Raw genomic sequence first — 23,224 nt, 5'->3', positions numbered from 1 at the left:
AAAAGGTGATCACATGACCCCAGGACACTGCAACCGTCATAAATATGAACCAGTTGCCAAGCATCTGAATTTTAATCACACGATCATGGGGATGCTGCAAAGGTCATAACTGTGAACTATTGTAAGTTGAGGACTACCTATATTAGCAGCCCTTGGTTCTTCACATTAGCAAAAAGTCAGTTCTCCCTGAAGTCAATCTCAACTCCTGACGACAATACGGATAGCCCATGTAAATTTTTTAGTAGGTTTATGGAAGAGGTTTACCCCCTTTTTTTCTTAGATTTTTCAGTAGTCTCCCATTCAAACATTCATCAAGTCCCAGCTTTCTTAGCCTGTCTGAGATTAGCCAAGATTGGCTGGGGGCTGCTGTGCCTCATTTGACAGCAACGTGATACATAATTTATTGCCTGGACACCAGCTACTCCATTTTAAAAACTCCCCTCATGTTCTCCTGTCTTTGAATGGCTTGAGTTCAACACGTGGTTAAAAAGAAGTGGACAAACTTTGGACAGCTAATAGTGATCATTCGTTTATTCACTGCAAACGCAGGGACTATGATGAGCAGGCCTCGATAGTCCCATATTACACCTCTGCTTTGTGAGGTTCAGTGGTTGCCAATTTGCTTTCAAGTACAATTAAAGGCGTTGGTTGGTATCTATAAAGTCCTACATGGCCATTTGAGAGACCATTGGTCTCCCTTAGTACTGATCTGGTAGGGCTGGCACACTCCGAGTTTCTTCAATTAATCACCCTGTACAGTAAGATAGTTTGGGGCGAGGAGAGAGAGAGAGAGGGAGGGAGGGAGGGAGGGAGGGAGGGAGGGAGGGAGAGAGAGAGAGAGAGGGAGAGATTGCCCAAAGTGACCCATATACACCAGTGCATTGTTGTTGCCACTTTGCCATGCTGTTTGTAGTCAGTCTGTGTGATCCTGAAGCAGATAATTAGGTGGTCCACCGTTTCATCAACTTCTTTGCAGATTATTAATGTTATTCTTCATGCTTTGGGTGGCTAAAGACTGAATTAACAAATGGCATGAAGATAACTATTATACAGACCAAGTGTTTCAGCAGGTTTAAATTTACTTTAAAAAACTGCTGGCTAGATATCTTTACTAGATATCAAGGTTGATTGTATGTGGGTGGGTGGGAGTAGACACACACAGATATACATATATACATACACATACATTATGAATTGAAGGATGACTCTCAAAAATCTAATAGTTATACATAATTCTGAAATGCTTGTAGGTAAAAATGCTTATATTGGAGCAGAAAAACTAGAACTACTAACCAAGGGGAATTACTGCATTTGTATACTTTTGTTAGATCACCTGCTACAGGAAAAATGCCTGCATTGTATGCAAACCTAGCCATAGATTTAGCTCTCCTTTCTTTTTAGATATTAAGTGGCTATTAAGTACTGTTGCTTTGGTGTTGGATTCTTTATCTTGCTACTTCCTTTTGTGTGGTGAGTTCTGGCAGGAAGGAGTAATAAAATTGTAAAAAATAAATTCTGCTGATAAGGGAAAAGACAATCCATCGTAACCTAGCTGTATAAATTGTATACATTTAACAAATGAACTCTTCAGAAATCTGTTGAAGTAATTATTGATACTTGAAGAGAAAATGGAAAAGCAATTCTTACGTTTCTGAAAACAGCACCTCAGAGAATTACTTCATTTTATAAAACGTAGGTTCGCGCTGGGGGTCTTGAAGGATTATCTCTATTTCATAAAAATATAGCTTTCCAAAATGTATTCCCTGACAGGGAATCGAATCCAGGCCATGGCGGTGAGAATGGTGAAATCTAACCACGAGACCACCAGAGAAGTTATATAATTTTTTTCTTAAAGCTCTTAGCAGGCAATATTGCCATATTTTTAAACCTGCCTTTCAATAAATAGTATCCCTAAAATTCACTATCCCCTAAAACATGATTTTTCAACCTTTTCACCAATTGTACCACTTTTAGGATATGGCAACATCTGAATACCATCAGTCGCCTAGCAAGGTGTCAAAAACTTGATGATCCAAAAAAAAAAGAAAAAAGTGATAAAGTACAGGTAGTCCTTGACTTACAACAGTTCGCTTAGTGACTGTTCAAAGTCACAATGGCACTGAAAAAAGTGCCCCCCAAGCCACAGCCGAGCAAGACACCTGCCTGCCCATCCAGCGGCGCTCTTCCTCCTGTCCGAGGTTTTCATTGTTGTGAGCATTTCTGTTGAGGACTGGCAGCAGGGGTGTGGTGGGTGTGTGTGGTTTTTATTCCCCCCATCTGCTGGGTGGTTGCAGCAGGTTTTGGTCACCTCACATGACCCTGGGACATTGTGACTATCATAAATATGAATCAGTTGCCAAACATCTGAATGTAAATCACAAGACCCTGGAGATGCTGCAACATTCCAGCTGATGGTGCTTCTTCAGGGCTCAACAGGATTAGCGCCGAAGTCCAGCTGGAGCCTGGCACTGATCCTGGCACTTCCACTGAGCTCTGACAGCCCCAAAGAAGCGCCAATCAGCTGGAAAGCAGCACTGATCCTGGTGCTTCCGCTGAGCCCTGACAGCCCTGCAGCTCCAGCCATCTCTCGCTCAGGCTTATGTGGTGCTGCTACCGGTTCAGCTCATTCCCCTCCCCTGCTACCACTTTTCTAGGATGGTCGCGTACCACCTGCCAGGTGCCAATGTACCACAGGTGGTACCCGTACCACTGGTTGAAAAGCCCTGCACTAGACTACCAGAGAAGATATATAAATTTCTTCTTAAAGCTCTTATCAGGCAATATTGCCATTTTTTTAACCTGCCATTCAATAAATAGTATCCCTTTTTATAGCAACATTCCTCTAAAATTCACTATCTCCTAAAACATTTCTTTTATAGTATAAGTACGTAACAAAATAAATTTCTAACCAAGGCCTTGCCGGTTTAATAAATTCACCAGATTAACTACTAACACTGTATCTTTCGTTCTGGGAATATTACGTTAACCTACAAATTAATGGAAAGAGATGCTTTTTTTTATCCATCCAGGAGATTCTTGCTGATTTTTGCGAAGGCGGCTACGTCCATTCCCTCATGGATCGACTGAAAAAAAAATCGATCAGGAAAGACGTGGGCCCTATAGAGGTGGCGATTATCTTTGCCAAATAAGTTTCAAAAGTAAATATTTTTTAGAACCCCCATTTCTCAGTATAACATGTTGAGAGTATTTTAAGACTTGAATTTGTGATTCCCATTTCAAACCTTTCCTATATTTCCTATTCTCATTTTTTTTTTAAAATTATACGTTTATGCCTCAATATGAGAACACCAAAGAGGCCGCCAGAAGGACCACCTGAACGAGTCCATGCCGTCTCTAGGAATCGAGGACACTTTGAAACAGGCTTTTATTTGTAATTAAATTTTAGTCGTCCTGCTCCTATTTATGATCAATCAGCAGTCATCTTTATCTTTCAGCATGAAGTATAGATTTCCAGTAATTAAGGAAGAAAAACCAAACACAATAAATTAAAGCTGCTAAAAGCCCGATTTATTTGGAAGACATGAATAAAGTCACTCGAATCCTGTTGACCAGAAAACCCATACTACAACTCCTTTCTCTCATCTTCTACGTCGGTTTTTCCAGAGCAGCAGTCTCTCTGCTCAGCTGATTCCATTCAACAACAGGGAGTATTTGCTGGCATCACCTTAAATGTGGCATTTGTATTGTCTATGAAGATGATTGAAGATGGGCATCTTAGGCAGTGATGGTTACAGGATTCAGTGGATTTCCTAAGGCAGCAAAATATTTTAAAGTCTCTAAGATATTTTTTAAGGTCTTTCTTTGGTCTTCTCCCTTCGGCTCCCTGCAGGAAAAGGGAGAATGCTTCTCTAAGCACATTCAGTGCTGGTGGGTTCGGCTGAGTGCTTGGCCAGCTCCTTTGTCATGGCTTCCTTCAAGGCAGCTTGCACATCTGTGCCACTGAGGTCGGACAGCTCGTTCTTCTGGCTCAAAGTCTCCACCTCTGTGGCCACATGGTCGTAGACATCGGTCAGCAAGGTCTTCATCAGGCTCCTGGCCTTGGCCTCCATCCTCACCTTGGGCATCTGCCGAAGGACCTTGGAGGCAAACAGCCTTGGGGAGCAGACCCTCTCTGGACCACTGTCCGCTGACTTGGTGGCGGAGGCCTGCTTGACCCGACGCTTAGGACGAGCCTGGTGCTTCTTTTGTTTCCTAGGCTGCCGTTTCTTCTGCTTCCGCTTAGCTGGCTGATGCTTCTTTTGGATTTTCTTTCTCTTTGCATCTCTGACTTTCCTTTTGCCTTGCTGTCTGGCAGCCATTGTTCTTTTCTCTTGAAGCCCTGCCTGAAATGTCACCAGGCTTTTGCCAGACAAAGTCACTCATAGACAATAACATGCAAATGAGGGGTCTGTAGAGAGTATGCTGATTGGGTAGCCCTACCTCCATTGTATCCATGAAACCATTGTTACACCGGACAGGATTGTGACCTAATTTTTGTAATCTTCAAGAAATGAAGTTAATTCTGCCACCATTTTCTGGTTCAAGGATTTCCTGACCGTATTTAAATTTTGCAATGAAAATTCATATTTATCTCTTTCACTGACTACCTCAGCTCCCAGATTGTTATCCTCACCCTCAAATCTTGCTCTTATTCCCCAAAACCTTTTGATTATCTTTAAACGCAAAATAATATTTTGAGTTTATGGGGTCTTTATCATTTGTTTACCATTTTCTTGGCCTGGTAGAAATGGAGTCTGCAGTAACCTAATATTGGGTTGAATGCCATTTTACCATGGGTCTCTGCTATATTTCAGTAGTTTTCAACAGACAAAGCATCTTCTTAGAAATAAATTAGAGATAAAATCCATAGAAAACAATTTTTCATATGGGAAAATTCCAAGAAAGGTATTTGTTCTTCCTTCATGAGGAACTGAAAATGAGAGACAGGAGCTGACCCCAGTGTTTATCCTAGATTTCATATACCTTTAATTCCATTTTTGAAGATAATTTTGTTCTTTTGATAGCTATACCATGAATGTGTGACATAATTAGATTTGTGACCACAATCTGCCTGCCCACAATTTCTTAGATCCTATTGTTTTAATAGAATATTTTAATCTCTAGTGATCACGTCAAGATTTTGAAACTGGAAATGGTACATCAGATTTTAAACTAGAAATAGCATAAGAGACGTTAAATAATAATAAATAAATAAATAAGAACATTCAGATTCAGCCAGTTTCATTCCATACCGCATTAACCTTGCAAACTCTCAAGCTTCCTCCTTCCATTATATATTCAAGATGGGCAATATTTAATATTTATTTGCTACGTATATGTAGGGATGTAGGTCTATACATATGTTGTTCATAGTATGTTTAGGTGTGTGTCATGTATGTGTTTCACTGTGAAAGCGGGCAATAAATTTCATTTTTGATGTGTGCCATTGTGCCCACAGTATAAAAATGACAATAAAGGTTATCTTATCTTATCTTAAATGCAATATACACATGAGAGTAATTAATGCTGCTAAAATCCTGATTTATTGGAAAAACAAGATACATAATATACGATGTTCCTTTTCTTTTTTAAAAAAATATATTTTATTGGTTTTATAATTTTAACAAAAAGTGTTTGAGACACACCGTGGTATTTGGGTACACAAAGATTCCAACATAAAATCACAAAATAACAGCTCAACTTAATACATTCACTATCATCTCTCTATTTCCCTCAAATAACATAATAAATTTAATATATTTCATTTCTATCCTAAATTTCTATTACTACTAAACCTGTTTATTAAAAGCTTATCAATTTCAATTACCATAATCAAATAATTTTACAACAACATATTACCCCTTCAAATATCTCTTGCAAATATATTCAAGTTCTTAATCTCTCTCATCCCTTTTATTTATTTCTTCTTTCAATAATAGCTAATTTAATTAAAAAAAACAATATTATCATATCTTATCAAATTGTATTATTATACACAAATATCTCTTAATTAAACACTACACATATATATAGTTATAATTTTCTTACTTCTAATCTAGATTATTATCTCTAACCTTTCAGCCAGTAATTGCTTATCATAATCATTGACTTAATTCATTTCCATTCATTAAACAAACCAAATTCCATCCATTTAATTACCATATCGAAACATATTATTATACACAAAAATCTCCTAATTAATTAAACATTTCAAAATTCCAGTCTAAATCAATCTATTACTCAAAGAAATGCATTCTTAGTCTCTGTAAAGCCAAGTTTCTTTTTTCATTCCACATTTAACTTTTATATTTCCATACCAAACAAACTTCCATAAAACAACAAAGTCATCAAACTAATTTAAACACACATGAATATAGTTGTAAAACAATCCATAGACCCAACATTGCCTTTTAATCCATTCAAGAATTTTTATTAATTTAAACACGCATGTGTATAATTGCATTTTTCAGCTTTGTATTTTGAAGTCTTAGTGTTTGCTTCTTCTGGATTTCTTAAATTGCTGGAAAAGGGATTGTCAGATGAAATAAAATCCACATCTATCTCTGTAAATTCCTCTTCTGGCACATTTTGATTTATGCCATAATCAGTTGCATCCTGGACATCAGTTTGGGCAAATATAGTAGAATCTCTAGATCAGCAGTTCTCAACCTGTGGGTTGGGACCCCATTTGGGGTTGAACGACCATTTCACGGGGATCGCCAAACAACACAGTCCACCATTTTTTCCCCCTTTTCCTTAGCTGTGCTACTCCCTTTTATTCTATTGGCTTTTGAAAGCCAATAGAATAGACTCTCTTGAATAGAGTCTAATTCTATTGGCTTTCAAAAGCAATAGGAATTGTCCAGGCTGTCTCTGCCCTGCTGAGCCCGCCAAAAGTCCCATTCTGCAAATGGTGCTGCAAGTTGTCTGCAGCGAAGGCGAGCTGTCTGGAAGTTTCCACCCCTCCCTGCTGAGCAACTACTAAAAATGTAAGTAAAAGAGGGCCAGGGTGGGAGGTGGGAGGCCGGCGGGCGCAGGGAGGGTTGCTGGCGTGCATGGGGCCCAGCGGGTGCCTTATCTCCCTTGGGCTGGGCCAGCTGGTGGCCCAGCCGGTGGTCAGCCTGTGCCATCTCTGCCACTTGCCAGCTACGCCTCGGCCGGCGCAGGGGGCGGCACCATGCATGCGCGGCGCTCCCAGGCAGGGAAAGTCCTCGATTTACGACCAATTGGGTTTTCCTTGACTTACAACCGGTTGGGTAGTCCTCAACTTACGACCGGTTGGGGTCGCAGCATTAAAAAGGTTGAGAACCACTGCTCTAGATCTTAATTCCGAAGTACAGCTTTTAAATGTAGCACAAATTTCTGCAGTGGCCTCATAAATCTTTTCCAATATAAGTGCACAATTCAGTTGTATCTGAGGTTTCTCCATTTTAGTAATGCTTAAAAGGAGATCTCTTTTTCTTTTTTGTAGAGGCTTTGTTTAATGTAGAAACATCCACCCCCACAGCTTCACAGGTGCACAGCTTATCTTTAGTGTTTTAAAGTTCATAAGAAATAATAAGCAAAGTTGCAGTATTAACTTCTCGCCACTAGATGTCCTCAGTAAAGAAAGCCCTTTCCAAAAATCAATTCTTTTTTTTTCTTTTTTTCCTAATAAATTTCTTAAAAAGGAAGGAGAGAGAAACCTTTTCCTTTTTCTTTTTTCTTTTTAGTGTCCCAATAAAAATAGATTATAGCCTTTCAGTGTATGTGAAATGCCTTTCTTCCCATAAAAAAGCAGAAGCCGCCTTTCCAAACCAGGGAAATAATTTCAAAAGCTCTTTACAGGCACGATGTTCCTTTTCTGATCAGAAGCCACTTCACAAATAATTGAAGTCAGGTTGAGTGTTCTGATTCCTCTTTGTAGCATGGGATATCTCTAGTGCAGGCAGCACAGTCCAACCTTTGCTTCATCACCAGGGAGTTCAGTTGAGTTTGAATATGCACAGTGGTGTTTACCACATCCCACAAACTGCATTTCCTAAGCTGCTGTTGCAAGTGAAGCCGGAAGTTTAGCAAATGGGAGATCACAGGATTTCTTGGGTATAATAAGGCAGCAAATATTTTAATGTTTCTTAGGTCTTTCTTGAAATGATTCTCTTCCTTTCTTCCCCTACATGGGGCCCTTCCAAGGAGAGGAGAGGGCTGTTCCTTCTAAGCACTGCTGATGGGCTCAGCCGTGTGGCTGGCCAGTTTTTTTAGAAATGTCAACTATGAAAATAGCTTTTTAAAAATAATATAAAAGAGATTTCTCGTTAATGAACTATTTGATTCGGGAGGAAAAAATATTCCCTGACCGGGAATCGAACCCGGGCCGCGGCGGTGAGAGCGCCGAATCCTAACCACTAGACCACCAGGGAACTTGCAACATTTCCTTTCCTTAGTCTTAACATAGTCAAAAGTGAACTTTCTGTATTTTGTACTGATAAATGTAATGATCTTCCGTCAAATCACAAGGAGACCCAATGAAATATATTATAATGATTCAGAAATTTTAAATTGAGGTTTTTACCAGCAGTCAGAAAAATAACCTGAAGTTTATTTTCTATGAAACGCTATGATAAAGCATTCAGGAAGAGCCGGCGGTTTTCATTTCTAAAATTCAGAGATCAGGATCTTAAAAGGAAAGGGGGAACGAACGGAGAGCGGGAGTCTCTTCTATGCATCCGGCCTTAAATTATCTACCCCGCAAAATGCTTCTTCGGTAGCAGAGGGAAATTGAAAGTGAAATAAAACGTGAACGCGTCCATAAAATAACCAGGATGAAAAAATGTTTAAAATCTAAGAAAAAAGGATGTGTCAGAAGTGGGATTTGAACCCACGCCTCCATTCGGAGACCAGAACACCCAGCACAGGGAAGGAGCGAAGCCTTGAGTCTGGCGCCTTAGACCACTCGGCCATCCTGACACTCGCGAGAAAAGCCTCCGAAAAGACGCCCTTTATACTTCCATTGCGTCCCATCAGCACCACGAGCTAACATTTCGTTTTGCAAAGCAATTTTTACGCAAGAAACTTCTTTCACGTTTCCTCGGGAAATTAATGCGCCGGGGTAAATAGCGAACTATTGAACTCCAGCAAGCCACAAAGTGTAACTGCACCACAATTGGAAAGCTAAACATCCACTCAAGCCAACAGACGTTTGGATGATGTTTATACTTCTTGGGACCAAATAGTTCCAGTTCCAACTGGGTTCATATAATAATAATGATGATGATGATGATGATGATGATGATGATGATGATGATGATGATGATGATGATGATGATAAAGTTGGAAGGTACCTTGGAGGTCATCTAGTCCAACCCCCTGCTCAGGCAGGAAACCCTATACTATTTCAGACAAATGGTGTCCAGTCTCTTCTTAAAAACCTCCAGTGTTGGAGCATTCACCGCTCTGGAGGCAGGTTGTTCCACTGGTTAATTGTTCTAACTTAGTTCTAGCTTGCTTCTCTCCTTGATTAGTTTCCATCCGTTGCTTCTTGTCCTGCCTTCAGGTGCTTTGGAGAATAGCTTGACTCCCTCTTCTTTGTGGCAGCCCCTGAGATATTGGAACACTGCTCTCATGTCCTCCCTCATCCTTCTCTTCGTTAAACTAGACATACCCAATTCCAGAAACCTGTTTTAGCCTCCAGTCCCCGAATCATCTTTGTTGCTCTTCTCTGTACTCTTTCTAGAGTCTCAACATCTTGTATACATCGTGGTGACCAAAACTGGATGCAGTATTCCAAGTGTGGCCTTACCAAGGCATTGTAAAGTAGTATTAATACTTCACGTGATCTTGATTCTATCCCTCTGTTAATGCAGCCTAGCACTGTGTTGGCTTTTTTGGCAGCTGCAGCACACTTAATTTTTTGTAAAATTAACTGACTCCTTTTTTAAAAGAATACTTACTGCTGCCACCTCCTAATTTGCTGATATTTATTATTATGTGTAGTCGGTCACAGCCCTAGTTTAATAGGCAGTAGGACAAACTCAATGAAAATTCATTTTTGATACAACTGTAAGTCAAAATTTTAGATAACCCAGAGATAAATCCCCTCTAAAAAAACTACATCCAATTCATTGAATATAGTTGCTAAAATCCTGATTTATTGGAGAGACATATATACATACTGTACATATGATGTTCCTTTTCCTTTTTGCAAATACCTCACAAACAATTATGTCAAACATTTAATCATGGCTCATCTTTCTTAGCCTTGACCTTGAAGTTCTGGCTTAGATGCTGATGAAATTGTCTTCAAAAATACAGTCTTCACTTTAACTTCCTTCCTATTGTTTGGGAATAACAGTTGTGGAGGTGAAAGTTGGTGCCTTCTTAGGAAAGGTAGACCACAGGATTTTTTATGCTTAAAAGGGCAGGAAAATATCTTAAAGTTTCTTGGATATTTTTTAAGGTCTTTGGTCTTCTCCCTTCGGCTCCCTGCAGGAGAAAGGAGAATGCTTCTCTAAGCACATTCAGTGCTGGTGGGTTCGGCCGAGTGCTTGGCCAGCTCCTTTGTCATGGCTTCCTTCAAGGCGGCTTGCACATCTGTGCCACTGAGGTCGGACAGCTCGTTCTTCTGGCTCAAATTCTCCACCTCTGTAGCCACATGGTCGTAGACATCGGTCAGCAAGGTCTTCATCAGGCTCCTGGCCTTGGCCTCCATCCTCACCTTGGGCATCTGCCGAAGGACCTTGGAGGCAAACAGCCTTGGGGAGCAGACCCTCTCTGGACCACTGTCCGCTGACTTGGTGGCGGAGGCCTGCTTGACCCGACGCTTAGGACGAGCCTGGTGCTTCTTTTGTTTCCTAGGCTGCCGTTTCTTCTGCTTCCGCTTAGCTGGCTGATGCTTCTTTTGGATTTTCTTTCTCTTTGCATCTCTGACTTTCCTTTTGCCTTGCTGTCTGGCAGCCATTGTTCTTTTCTCTTGAAGCTCCTGCCTGAAATGTCACCAGGCTTTTGCCAGACAGTCACTCATAGACAATAACATGCAAATGAGGGGTCTGTAGAGAGTATGCTGATTGGGTAGTCCTACCTCCATTGTATCCATGAAACCATTGTTACACCGGACAGGATTGTGACCTAATTTTTGTAATCTTCACGAAATGAAGTTTAACTCTGCCATCATTTTCTGCTTCAAAGATTTCCTGACAGTATTTAAATTTTGCAATGAAAATTTATATTTATCTCTTTCACTGAATATCCTAGCTCCCAGATCGTTATCCTCACCCTCAAATCTTGCTCTTATTCCCCAAAACCTTTTGATTATATTTAAACGCAAAATAATATTTTGAGTTTATGGGGACTTTATAATTTGTATACCATTTTCTTGGCCCGGTAGAAATGGAGTCTGCAGTAGCCTAATGTTGGGGTGAATGCTATTTTACCAAGTGCCTCTGCTATTTCAGTAGCTGTTCAGCAGACAAAGCATCTTCTTAGAAATAAATTAAGAGATAAAATCCACAGAAAACAATTTTTCACATGGGAAAATTCCAAGAAAGGTATTTGTTCTTCCTTCATGAGGAACTGAAAATGATAGGAGCTGCTATGTTTATTCTGATATATTTAAAATAAACAAAAAGCAATAATTGCAAGACAATTTATATGCCAGACTTTGAAAAATTGCTGTCCTTATTTGCTTTAGAACAGCGTTTATTTGCTTCAGAACAGGCTGTTCTTCTTTCCAATTGTTAATTGCTATGAAGAGCAAGTTTATACCTCAATTAAGTATTTGAAATATGCTAATTTGTAAATGAGCAACAGCTATAATGAGATTCTAAATAACTACATCAAAGATCTGATCAAGCATTCCATTCTTGATAAATATTCCAAAAGCACCAGGTAATTTATATGAAAGTGCAATTACAACTTTCATTATACCATCTATAATCGTCAGCTTTATCACTAACTATACACATTAGCTTCCTGGAGAATTTTGGCAAATATTGTGATTGTATCATTTTGAAGAAGTGTACACCCAATTTGTATATCTAGCAAAGCTTTGTTGATTCTAAGTAAGACCCCAGTGTTATCCTAGATAGAATTGCTTGTGTATGGATGTTCCTTTACATTTCATGACCCAGGCAAAAGAACTACAAGACTTCACATACCTTTAATTCCATTTTTCAAGATATTTTTGCTCTTTCGATAGCTTTACCATGAATGTGTGACATAATTAGATTTATGACCACTATCTGCCTGCCCAAAATTTTTTAGATCCTATTGTTTTAATTGAATATTTTAATCTTTAGTGATCATGTCAAGATTTTGAAACTGGAAATGGTACATAAGATTTTAAGCATGAGATATTAAATAAATGCAATATACACAGAGTAATTAAAGCTGCTAAAATCCAGATTTATTGAAAAAACAAGATACATAATATACAGTGTTCTTTTTCTGATCAGAAGCCACTTCACAAATAATTGAAGTCAGGTTGAGTGTTCTGATTCTTCTTTGTAGCATGGGGTATCTCTAGTGCAGGCAGCACAGTCCAACCTTTGCTTCATCACCAGGGAGTTCAGTTGATTTTGAATATGCATAGTGGTGTTTACCACATCCCACAAACTGCATTTCCTAAGCTACTGTTGGAAGTGAAGCTGGAAGTTTAGCAAATGGGAGATCACAGGATTTCTTGGATTTAATAAGGCAGCAAATATTTTAATGTTTCTTTGGTCTTTCTTGAAATGATCCTCTTCCTTTCTGCCCTTACATGGGGCCCTTCCAAGGAGAGGAGAGGGCTGTTTCTTCTAAGCACTGCTGATGGGGTCAGCCGTGTGGCTGGCCAGCTCCTTCGTCATGGCTTCCCTCAAAGCAGCCTGAACATCTGTGCAGCTGATGCTGAAGGGTTGGGTTTTCTGGCTCAGGTCCTGCATTTCTGTGGTTACATGATTGTACACATCTGTTAGTAAGGTTTTGACCAGCCCCTTGGTTTTTGCTTCAATGTAAGCCTTGAGCATCTGTCGAACCATCTTGGAGGCAAACAGCTTAGGGGAACTGAATCTCATCACCTTGCTGCTGACAGTGTTGGTGGCATACGCATGCTTGGCCCCGTGTTCTAGATGAGAGTGGGGTTTCTTCTGATTTCGAGTCCTCTGACTTTGCCAGGTGTGTTTATATTTGCCCCGGAGCTGGATTCTCTTCACAGTTTTGACCCTTCTTTTCACTTGCTGTTTGGCAGCCATTGTTCTTTTTTTACGTTATTGTTTTGGTCCAACTCTCATCAAGCTCCTGCCTTCAAATGTCACCAGCCCATTGTGAACAAGGCCATTTATAGCCAACATTATGCAAATGAAGGAATTAAACTGAAAGTGCTGATTGGACAGCACAAGACTTTGCTGTAACAAAGAACTCATTATCACTCCAGATGTGGTTATGATCTGGGCGGTTATGAGGTCTTGTGATGTCACAACTGAGTGATTCATAGCAATACTTAGTTCCAACTAAGTCAAATTAGCACCAAAATTAAAGGTATAAGTCACGAATTCAATTTTTTTAACAATCATACACATGTACAAACTCACTCACATAGATATATCCAACAAAATATACTCCTCAAATAATCACCAATATACACGACAGTAATTAATGCTGCTAAAATCCTGATTTATTGGAAAAACAAGATACATAATATACAATGTTCCTTTTCTGATCAGAAGCCATTTCACAAATAATTGAAGTCAGGTTGATTCTGATTCTTTTTTGTAGCATGGGATATCTCTAGTGCAGGCAGCACAGTTCAACCTTTGCTTCATCACCAAATAGTTCAGTTGATTTTGAATATGCACAGTGGTGTTTACCACATCCCACAAATTGCATTTTCTAAGCTACTGTTGGAAGTGAAGCTGGAAGTTTAGCAAATGGGAGATCACAGGATTTCTTGGATTTAATAAGGCAGCAAATATTTTAATGTTTCTTAGGTCTTTCTCGAAATGATCCTCTTCCTTTCTGCCCTTACATGGGGCCCTTCCAAGGAGAGGAGAGGGCTGTTTCTTCTAAGCACTGCTGATGGGCTCAGCCGTGTGGCTGGCCAGCTCCTTCGTCATGGCTTCCCTCTGTGCAGCTGATGCTGAAAGGTTGGGTTTCCTGACACAGGCCCTGCCCTTGTGTGGTTATGTTATTGTACACGTCTGTTGGTAAGGTTTTGGCCAGGTCTTCATGGCAAGCCTTGAGCATCTGTCGGACCATCTTGGAGGCAAACAGCTTAGGGGACCTGAGTCTCTCCACCTTGCTGCTGACAGTGTTGGTGGCATACGCATGCTTGGCCCCATGGTGGGGTTTCCTCTGATTTCAAGTCCTCCAACATTTCCAGATGTACTGACATTTCTTCCGGAGCTGGATTCTCTTCACAGTTTTGCTGTTTCTTTTCACTTGTTGTTTAGCAACCAAATATATTCCTCAAATAATCTATCACTATTACAAATCAATCAATATTTAAATAGATTAATCTTCCCATAATTCGCTCCAGAAGATAATTCATGGGACCTCTGCTTTCTGTTTCAGAAATCACTGAAGTCTTTAATACTATTTGAAATGTCAATGGAGATTCTCAGTCATCCAGGACATAGTTGTCCCGAAGGTGTTTTTTCAAAAAGCATCTGGACTTTCTTTACTTTTTCTTGAAAATGTGAGCGTGCAAACAACCAAATACCCACAAGGAATATAAATCCTTCCATTCTCCACCGTTCAGTCAGAACTGAAGAAACATCTTGCATGGGAAGTGAAACATCTTCAAGCAGAAACAAAGAAAGTCCAGCTGCCTTTTGAAAAAGCACCTTTGGGACTATTCATAATGGGAAATCACCTGGGTCTGATGGAGTGTCAGGAACAATATGGTTTTACTCCAAGCAATAATATATCTATCCCATCAGGAAACTATTAAATATTATAGAAATTAGTAAAATTAATATATCGTCATGTGCCTTATGTTCTTTAGATATATTTAAAGCCATTCACTCTCTTGAAATACAATATTCAAAGCAAATACCAAATAAATTAAAACTTGAATTTACTTCTGTAAGATGATTGAACATATCTATAGAGACCAATGAAAGCTCAGATAAGGCTTAACAGTTATGATTCCAATCCAGTGGTGGGATTAAGCTGGTTTGCACCAGTTCGGCAGAACCAGTAGCTAAATTTTGTTCAATTCAGAGAACAGGCTGAATACACACTGCTTCTGGAGGCCTCAAAGTCCTAAAGAAGGCCTCTCAGGCCTAGAATGGCCCGCCGGAAGTGCATGGATGCCACTTCCAGAAGTCCTTTCTAGGCCTCGGAGGCCCAGGTCTGCACCCACACAGAGAATCATTTGTTAAGGTATTTAAATCCCACCACTCTTCCAATCCCATTATGATTTTAAGACGTACTAAAAAGTGTTGTCCATTATCAGTTTTACTATTCATCTTAACTATAAATGTGTTGACAACAGTTCCAAAAAGCAGACTAATGGGATAAAAATGGAAGTTAAGACATATCTTTTAAATCTCTTTGCAGATCATATTATTTTGATTCTCACAAATGCTTCTTATTCAGCCAGCTATTTTAAGGTTAGTGGAATTTGCAGGGGTGTTAGTAGGAATATCAATTAATTTTCATAATATCACAATTTAAAAAAAATTCATACACCATCCCCCAAAATTTAAGAGGAAAATTCCACAGTTTTAGGGGTTCCAATAACATACAAATCTTTAAAATATTACTATAAGTAAAGATTCACTGGTTGAGATAGGTGGCTATAGAAATTAAATAAATCAATAAAATGTTAATAAAATCTTCACGCATAATTCTGTACCAACTTGGAAGAAATTAAATAAAGAAATAAAAACTGGGCTTCAAAATATTTCAATATTTTAGGGCAAATTACAGGGGTTAAAGTGAAAATTCTTGGCCAGCTTAATTTTTTTATCTCAGCGTCTCTTAGGGGTAATTTAAGATCAGGTTTGCGCAAATACTGGAATACTGCTATCATGTCCCCCCTAGTCTTTTTTTTCTCTAGACTAGTCAAACCCAAATCCTGCAACCATTCTTCATATGTTTTTGTCTCCAGGCCTTTAATCATAAGGTGACCAACCGTCCTCCTTTAGGGAGGACAGTCCTCCTTTTGTAAGTTCTGCCTCCCTCGAAAAGTGTCCTCCTACATGTCCTCCTTTTCGATATTTGAAGACTAATCTGCAGGGCTTTTTTTTTTTTCTCATAGAACTCTCAGAACGGCGTTCAGGCACCTTTTTTTTTGATTTTTTTTTTTTCAACTTTTGCATGAGCTGTGCTACTCCCCCTATTGGCTTTCGAAAGCCAATAGGAATTGCTGCTAAGCGCGCCAAAACACCCAGCCAGAAAACTTTGCACATGTAAGTTGTCTGCAGCCGAAGGCGAATTGGCAGGAATTTTGCACCCCTCCCTGCTACCCAACTACACCATCTCCTAGTTAGTCCCGAAGATACCTGAAGGAGACTAACTTCCATTTAGGGATGGAAAAATCAAAAAAGAGGAAATGCCATTTCAACAATAAATTGAATAAGGAATTTCCATTCAGCACATCAAAGAAGGATAACATTGTTTTCTGCAATATTTGCAGCGGAGAATTTTGTATTGCAGTTGGGGGCAGAGCAGCTATTACGAAACACTTGACCACCAAGAAACATAAGCAATCATCAGATGCATCTGCTTCCAGTTGTAAAGTAACAAGTTTTTTTAAAACTTCAAAGTATTCTGAAGATGAAAAACAGTTAGCTGCAATGGAGGGAACATTTGCATTCCATACCATACCATAATTCATAATCAAAGTTTTCATAGTATGGATTGTACAACTAAATTATTGAAAAAGTTTCACAATGCTAAATTTTCATGCGCCAGGACAAAATGTGAGGCTATTATTAAATCAGTACTTAAAAATTACTGTGACAAAATACTTACAGAAGACTTGGAAACTGCAGCATTTGTAACGGTTTTATCTGATGCATCCAATCATAATGAAACTAAATTGTATCCAATACTAGTAAGATATTTTAATGTCACCAAGGACATTCAAGTAAAAATTTTAAATTTATAATCCATTGAGGGCGAAACTGCTGAAATTTTGTCAAACCATCTATACAAAGTAATAAATGAAAACAATTTGAAATCCAAAGTTGTTGCACTAATAGCTGATAATACAAACACAAATTTTGGTAGCTGAAGACGCAAAGGGGTGAATAATATGTATGTAAAATTACAAGATTTACTCCAAAAGAAAATACAAGGAATAGGTTGTAATACACATATTTTGTCAAATGCAATCAACACGGTATCATGTGCCATGCCAGTTGATGTAGAAGTAATAATAACTACAATTTATTTGTATTTTAGTTGTTTTACTGTTCATGTGGCTACTTTAAAACAATTTCGTGAAGAAGCGAATGTTCAATTCAAAAAACTTTTAGGATATTCAAAAGTTAGATGGCTTGCTATAACACCTGCTATAGAGCGTGTTCTACAATTATTTGAGCCTCTCCGTTCAGATTTTTTAAGTTTAGACAAATGTCCTAAAATCCTGGAATCGTTTTTCAATAATGAAATATCTGAGATATTAATGTATTTTGTTTATAATCAAGCATCTATTTTTCACAAAACGATTCAAAAGGTTTAAAGTGAACATATTTCAGCTACAGAAGTTAGTCTTATTTTGAATGACTTTATCCTTCAATATAAAACTTGATTTGAAAAAAAAATTCTTCCTTTAGTTATAAACAGAAAATTGTCAGACTTAGAGGAATCAAATCCAGGCATAAAGGAAAAGTTTATCAAAGAGTGCAGAATTTTTACCAAATATGTTTTCAATATATCGAAGAATGGTCTGAAAGAAACATCGCAGGAAATAACAGTTTTCAATGGTCTTTTTTGACTTCATTGCAAGTATATTGGACAGATATTGAATATTGTGTTGAGTTTTTATCTAAAGAAATGCCAGACATTAAAATAGACGACAATTGTCTCTTTGAAGAAATTAGAAGACTGAATGTATTTTTAAATTCTGAAAAATTAATACAGTGGGAAAATAAACACGTTGAAATTGATAAAAGATGGGTGGAAATATTCAGCCATTTCAAAAATGAACATATTCCATGTGAAAACGTATTTATTCTTGTTCAATTTACGCTGAATGTTGATACTCTAGCTGCAGCACTTGCCGTAAAATTCAATATGAAGGATATTTCTTGTTCAGATATTTCCAATATATTGTTAGAAGATGATACATTGACAAAAAATATTCATTCAATGTAAAAGTACTCATTTAAATAATAATTAATAGGCATGTAAGCATAATTACAATATAAAATGTTATTGTTACAAATGTTTTTATTACGCATTTATCATATTATAGTGTATTCTGTATTATTGTTGCAATGAATAAAATGTTTCTTTTATTTACGATATTTTTTCTTCAATTTATTTGTGTCCTCCTTTTCATTGTAAAAAAGTTGGTCACCTTATAATTAATCACCTTAGTTGCTCTTCTTTGTCCTTTTTCCAAAGTCTCAACAGCTTTAATTTAATTCTATTAAATAGTGTTATTTTTTTCTTCTTTAATGATGTTTAAAATATTTTCTTACTAAAACATTTATTTGTGTCTATTTCCATCTTAGTATGCACACAGACATCCATTCATTTCATATTTAATTTTAATTTGCTTCATTTTAAAATATGTATGCTTATTCCTGAGGTTCAAAATGTAAATACAAAGTTTTAAATACAAATCTGAGGACTTTTCAAACATTATCGTTCTTCATTCGTCTTAAAAAAAAACTTTTGATCAGTCTTCTCATGGATAGTTCTGGTTAAAAAGATAGCTAAGCTACCATTTCTAGAAAGACAAGAAGTCTTGTGATGGTTTTTGTTTTGTTTTGTTTGGCTGAAATTGAGGCAACTGCTACAGCAGTTTTTTTAGAAATGTCAACTATGAAAATAGCTTTTTAAAAATAAAATAAAAGAGGTTTCTCATTAATGAACAATTGATTCGGAAGGAAAAGATATTCCCTGACCGGGAATCGAACCCGGGCCGCGGCGGTGAGAGCGCCGAATCCTAACCACTAGACCACCAGGGAACTTGCAACATTTCCTTTCCTTAGTCTTAACATAGTCAAAAGTGAACCTTCTGTATTTTGTACTGATAAATGTAATGATCTTCCGTCAAATCACAAGGAGACCCAATGAAATATATTATAATGATTCAGAAATTTTAAATTGAGGTTTTTACCAGCAGTCAGAAAAATAACCTGAAGTTTATTTTCTATGAAACGCTATGATAAAGCATTCAGGAAGAGCCGGCGGTTTTCATTTCTAAAATTCAGAGATCAGGATCTTAAAAGGAAAGGGGGAACGAACGGAGAGCGGGAGTCTCTTCTATGCATCCGGCCTTAAATTATCTACCCCGCAAAATGCTTCTTCGGTAGCAGAGGGAAATTGAAAGTGAAATAAAACGTGAACGCGTCCATAAAATAACCAGGATGAAAAAATGTTTAAAATCTATCTTCCACTTGTTTTCTAGATACATGTTGGCACATTTTGGGAGAAATAAAGATTAAGAAAAAGAGATGTGTCAGAAGTGGGATTTGAACCCACGCCTCCATTCGGAGACCAGAACACCCAGCACAGGGAAGGAGCGAAGCCTTGAGTCTGGCGCCTTAGACCACTCGGCCATCCTGACACTCGCGAGAAAAGCCTCCGAAAAGACGCCCTTTACACTTCCATTGCGTCCCATCAGCACCACGAGCTAACATTTCGTTTTGCAAAGCAATTTTTACGCAAGAAACTTCTTTCACGTTTCCTCGGGAAATTAATGCGCCAGGGTAAATAGCGAACTATTGAACTCCAGCAAGCCACAAAGTGTAACTGCACCACAATTGGAAAGCTAAACGTCCACTCAAGCCAACAGACGTTTGGACGATGTTTATACTTCTTGGGGCCAAATAGTTCCAGTTCCAACTGGGTTCTTTTTTTTGTAAAATTAACTGACTCCTTTTTTAAAAGAATACTTACTGCTGCCGCCTCCTAATTTGCTGATATTTATTATTATGTATAGTCGGTCGCAGCCCTAGTTTGATAGGCAGTAGGACAAACTCAATGAAAATTCATTTTCATGGCATAACTATTGCAAATTATCCAGTTTCTTCCTAATGTTATCTTTTTGAACAGCTGTCAAATTTTTAGATAGCTGTTTAAAATAAAAACCCAGAGACAAATCCCCTAAAAAAAGAAAACACTAGAAAAACACATCCAATTCATTGACTGTAATTGCTAAAATCCTGATTTATTGGAGAGACATATATACATACTGTACATATGATGTTCCTTTTCCTTTTTGCAAATACCTCACAAACAATTATGTCAAACATTTAATCATGGCTCATCTTTCTTAGCCTTGACCTTGAAGTTCTGGCTTAGATGCTGATGAAATTGTCTTCAAAAATACAGTCTTCACTTTAACTTCCTTCCTATTGTTTGGGAATAACAATTGTGGAGGTGAAAGTTGGTGCCTTCTTAGGAAAGGTAGACCACAGGATTTTTTATGCTTAAAAGGGCAGGAAAATACCTTAAAGTTTCTTGGATATTTTTTAAGATCTTTGGTCTTCTCCCTTCGGCTTCCTGCAGTAGAAGGGAGAATGCTTCTCTAAGCACATTCGGTGCTGGTGGGTTCGGCCGAGTGCTTGGCCAGCTCCTTTGTCATGGCTTCCTTCAAGGCGGCTTGCACATCTGTGCCACTGAGGTCGGACAGCTCGTTCTTCTGGCTCAAATTCTCCACCTCTGTGGCCACATGGTCGTAGACATCGGTCAGCAAGGTCTTCATCAGGCTCCTGGCCTTGGCCTCCATCCTCACCTTGGGCATCTGCCGAAGGACCTTGGAGGCAAACAGCCTTGGGGAGCAGACCCTCTCTGGACCACTGTCCGCTGACTTGGTGGCGGAGGCCTGCTTGACCCGACGCTTAGGACGAGCCTGGTGCTTCTTTTGTTTCCTAGGCTGCCGTTTCTTCTGCTTCCGCTTAGCTGGCTGATGCTTCTTTTGGATTTTCTTTCTCTTTGCATCTCTGACTTTCCTTTTGCCTTGCTGTCTGGCAGCCATTGTTCTTTTCTCTTGAAGCCCCTGCCTGAAATGTAATCAGATTTTTGAGGCAATGTCACTGATAGACAGCATCATGAAAATGGAGATACACCTGATTGGTTGACCATCTTTGCCTTTATTACAGCTGATGTGTCATTGTTACATTAAAATGGTCTATGATCACCAGCTTGATGACCATTTCTGTAGACAATATAATGCCAAGCAGTTTCACCCCTTCATCAGCTATCCTAAAATACATTCTAAACTACAACATACTTTGCTATTTATTCAAGAATTACTACCCTTATGTTCTTTAGCTCTCAAAAAAGGAAGCATTGAATTGACAATGACACTGGGAAATTATTACAGTATTGGCAAGCTTCCTGTTTTCTGGGTATTGCGAGATCCTGCCCCAATCCTAACTATTTTTGATAAAGTTTTGCTATTTTTTCAAACCCAGATTGCACAACTTAACTTGGAAATCTGGTCTGGGTGCAGGGTCTGAATAGATATGTTGACTATGCAATGGTAACTAATGTAGACTTATGTAAGTATAATATAAAATATGAGATAAACATATTAGCAGTTAATTATAGTTTCAGGATAAGTTCAAGTTCATGGTGGTATGAATTTGGATTTAAAGAAGATAAGATCAATTTAGTAAATGGATTGTGATCAAGATGGCCTCCGTCTCGGAGCTGAGGTATCCTCATTTTCCACCCATCCCATAAACCGGCTGAATATAGATGTTTTTACATGTAACACATATACAATGTTCATATAAAAGGCAAGGGCTTCACCATCTTGACTTTTTTGAATCCCCTGCAGACGCCCCTAGTTCTCAATGCAATATACTGTATAATTTGCAAGTCTCAATTAGTTTGTTTCAAGAAGCCATTTAAGATTGTAATCTGCTGTAGCATAGCTTTAATACCAGCCATCAGTACCCCATTCTTTTCTGGAAATTTCATCATCCTGCTTAATGAAGTATTCTTGAAAATACAAAAGTGTATACAGAATGTTTTAGCTGGCTTAAAATTATTGACTCAATACATGTTATTGATTACATGTTCATTGTCTTTTACCTCATGGTCCACACTGCTAATTTTGCTATCTATAGATATAATCATGCTTAAAGTTATAAAATTTTGACAGAAGCCATTTCTTCAAAAGTATCTTTTCTTATTTTGTTCATCAGAACTGAAACTGTCTTATTTTATCTTTGTTTATGTGGTCACCTCAACTTTAGATTGATTGGGTTTTACTCAAAAATCTTTCTGTATATATTTGGGGATGTTTTCTCTGAATTCCTATCTTTTTATTGTGTTTAAATGTTTATACAATGTGCATGCATGTTATAAAAATAAAGTTAAGACAAATATTCCCATACTTAGAAATACATTTTGGTTGGAAGCTGCATGAAGTTGGTTATGAGATGGCAACTATATAAAAGTTTTACATAAGGAAGAGAGGGTCAAGTTATTCTCCAAAGCACCTGAAGGTAGGACAAGAAGCAATGGATAGAAACTAATCAAGGAGAAAGCCAATCTAGAACTAAGGAGAAATTTCCTGACAGTGAAGACAATCAACCAGTGGAATGGCTTGGCTCCAGAAGTTATGGGTGCTCCATCAGTGAAGATTTTTTAAAAAGAGATTGGACAATCATTTGTCTGAAATGGTAGGGTTTCCTGCTTAAGCAAGTCTCCTGCTTGAGCAGGGGGTTGAACTAGGACAGTGATGGCGAACCTCTTAGAGACTGAGTGCCCCAAACCCACCCCACCTCCCAGCCCACCCGCCCGCTCCGCCACCTGCTCCACCCCTGCTCCACCCCCAGCTCTGTCCCGCCCACTCGCAGGACCCACACCGCCTCCTTGGCCCACCGCAGATTGCCCAGGCGGCCCTGCAACGCCATGGCGGCCACGCCCTCCACCCATGCTCAGCAGCAGGATCTGGGCACATCGGGCACAAAGGCAGAATCTTGTCCCTGCTGCCTGGCTGCCATGTCCTTAGCTGGCACTGTTCTGTGCAGGCCGCACCCGGGGGCAACTCTCCAGGGGGAGGCAGAGCTGGAGCAATGGCACGTGTGCCCACAGAGAGGGCTCTAAGTGCCACCTCCGGCATGCGTGCCGT

The 23,224-nt window shown here is 38.8% G+C and overlaps 3 protein-coding genes and 4 non-coding genes across 7 annotated transcripts; all 7 read right to left on the bottom strand.

Annotated features, from left to right (window-relative positions):
- Positions 1-3,506: 3,506 nt before the first annotated feature.
- On the bottom strand, positions 3,507-4,367 carry LOC120315973 (histone H2B.2-like). The gene has a single exon (XM_039361063.1). It carries the CDS (start codon positions 4,317-4,319, stop codon positions 3,870-3,872), a length of 450 nt encoding a protein of 149 aa, XP_039216997.1. The 5' UTR covers positions 4,320-4,367; the 3' UTR covers positions 3,507-3,869.
- A 3,960-nt stretch (positions 4,368-8,327) lies between these two features.
- On the bottom strand, positions 8,328-8,399 carry TRNAE-CUC. Its single transcript has one exon. It is a non-coding gene; the product is annotated as a tRNA-Glu (tRNA).
- A 437-nt stretch (positions 8,400-8,836) lies between these two features.
- TRNAL-CAA lies at positions 8,837-8,946 on the bottom strand. The gene is made up of 2 exons: positions 8,909-8,946; positions 8,837-8,882 (listed from the first exon to the last, which is right to left on the bottom strand). It is a non-coding gene; the product is annotated as a tRNA-Leu (tRNA).
- Positions 8,947-10,119: 1,173 nt separating this feature from the next.
- On the bottom strand, positions 10,120-10,967 carry LOC120315974 (histone H2B.2-like). Its single transcript, XM_039361064.1, has one exon. The coding sequence runs from the start codon at positions 10,934-10,936 to the stop codon at positions 10,487-10,489; it is 450 nt and encodes a 149-aa protein (XP_039216998.1). The 5' UTR covers positions 10,937-10,967; the 3' UTR covers positions 10,120-10,486.
- Positions 10,968-19,028: 8,061 nt separating this feature from the next.
- Positions 19,029-19,100, bottom strand: TRNAE-CUC. The gene has a single exon. It is a non-coding gene; the product is annotated as a tRNA-Glu (tRNA).
- A 492-nt stretch (positions 19,101-19,592) lies between these two features.
- Positions 19,593-19,702, bottom strand: TRNAL-CAA. The gene is made up of 2 exons: positions 19,665-19,702; positions 19,593-19,638 (listed from the first exon to the last, which is right to left on the bottom strand). It is a non-coding gene; the product is annotated as a tRNA-Leu (tRNA).
- Positions 19,703-20,275: 573 nt separating this feature from the next.
- Positions 20,276-21,165, bottom strand: LOC120315975 (histone H2B.2-like). Its single transcript, XM_039361065.1, has one exon. The coding sequence runs from the start codon at positions 21,113-21,115 to the stop codon at positions 20,666-20,668; it is 450 nt and encodes a 149-aa protein (XP_039216999.1). The 5' UTR covers positions 21,116-21,165; the 3' UTR covers positions 20,276-20,665.
- Between the last annotated feature and the right edge of the window lie 2,059 nt (positions 21,166-23,224).

Source organism: Crotalus tigris, unplaced genomic scaffold (assembly GCF_016545835.1).
Source record: "Crotalus tigris isolate CLP2741 ecotype Arizona unplaced genomic scaffold, ASM1654583v1 scf7180000019189.1338056, whole genome shotgun sequence".
NCBI lineage: Eukaryota > Metazoa > Chordata > Lepidosauria > Squamata > Viperidae > Crotalus > Crotalus tigris.
The sequence above is the reverse complement of the archived record's forward strand: the minus strand, read 5'-3'. Positions and strand labels throughout refer to the sequence as shown.

Bases quoted from the DNA above. Each gene is read 5' to 3' on its own strand.
- LOC120315973 (XM_039361063.1), bottom strand. From the start codon at position 4,319: ATGGCTGCCAGACAGCAAGGCAAAAGGAAAGTCAGAGATGCAAAGAGA.
- LOC120315975 (XM_039361065.1), bottom strand. From the start codon at position 21,115: ATGGCTGCCAGACAGCAAGGCAAAAGGAAAGTCAGAGATGCAAAGAGA.
- LOC120315974 (XM_039361064.1), bottom strand. From the start codon at position 10,936: ATGGCTGCCAGACAGCAAGGCAAAAGGAAAGTCAGAGATGCAAAGAGA.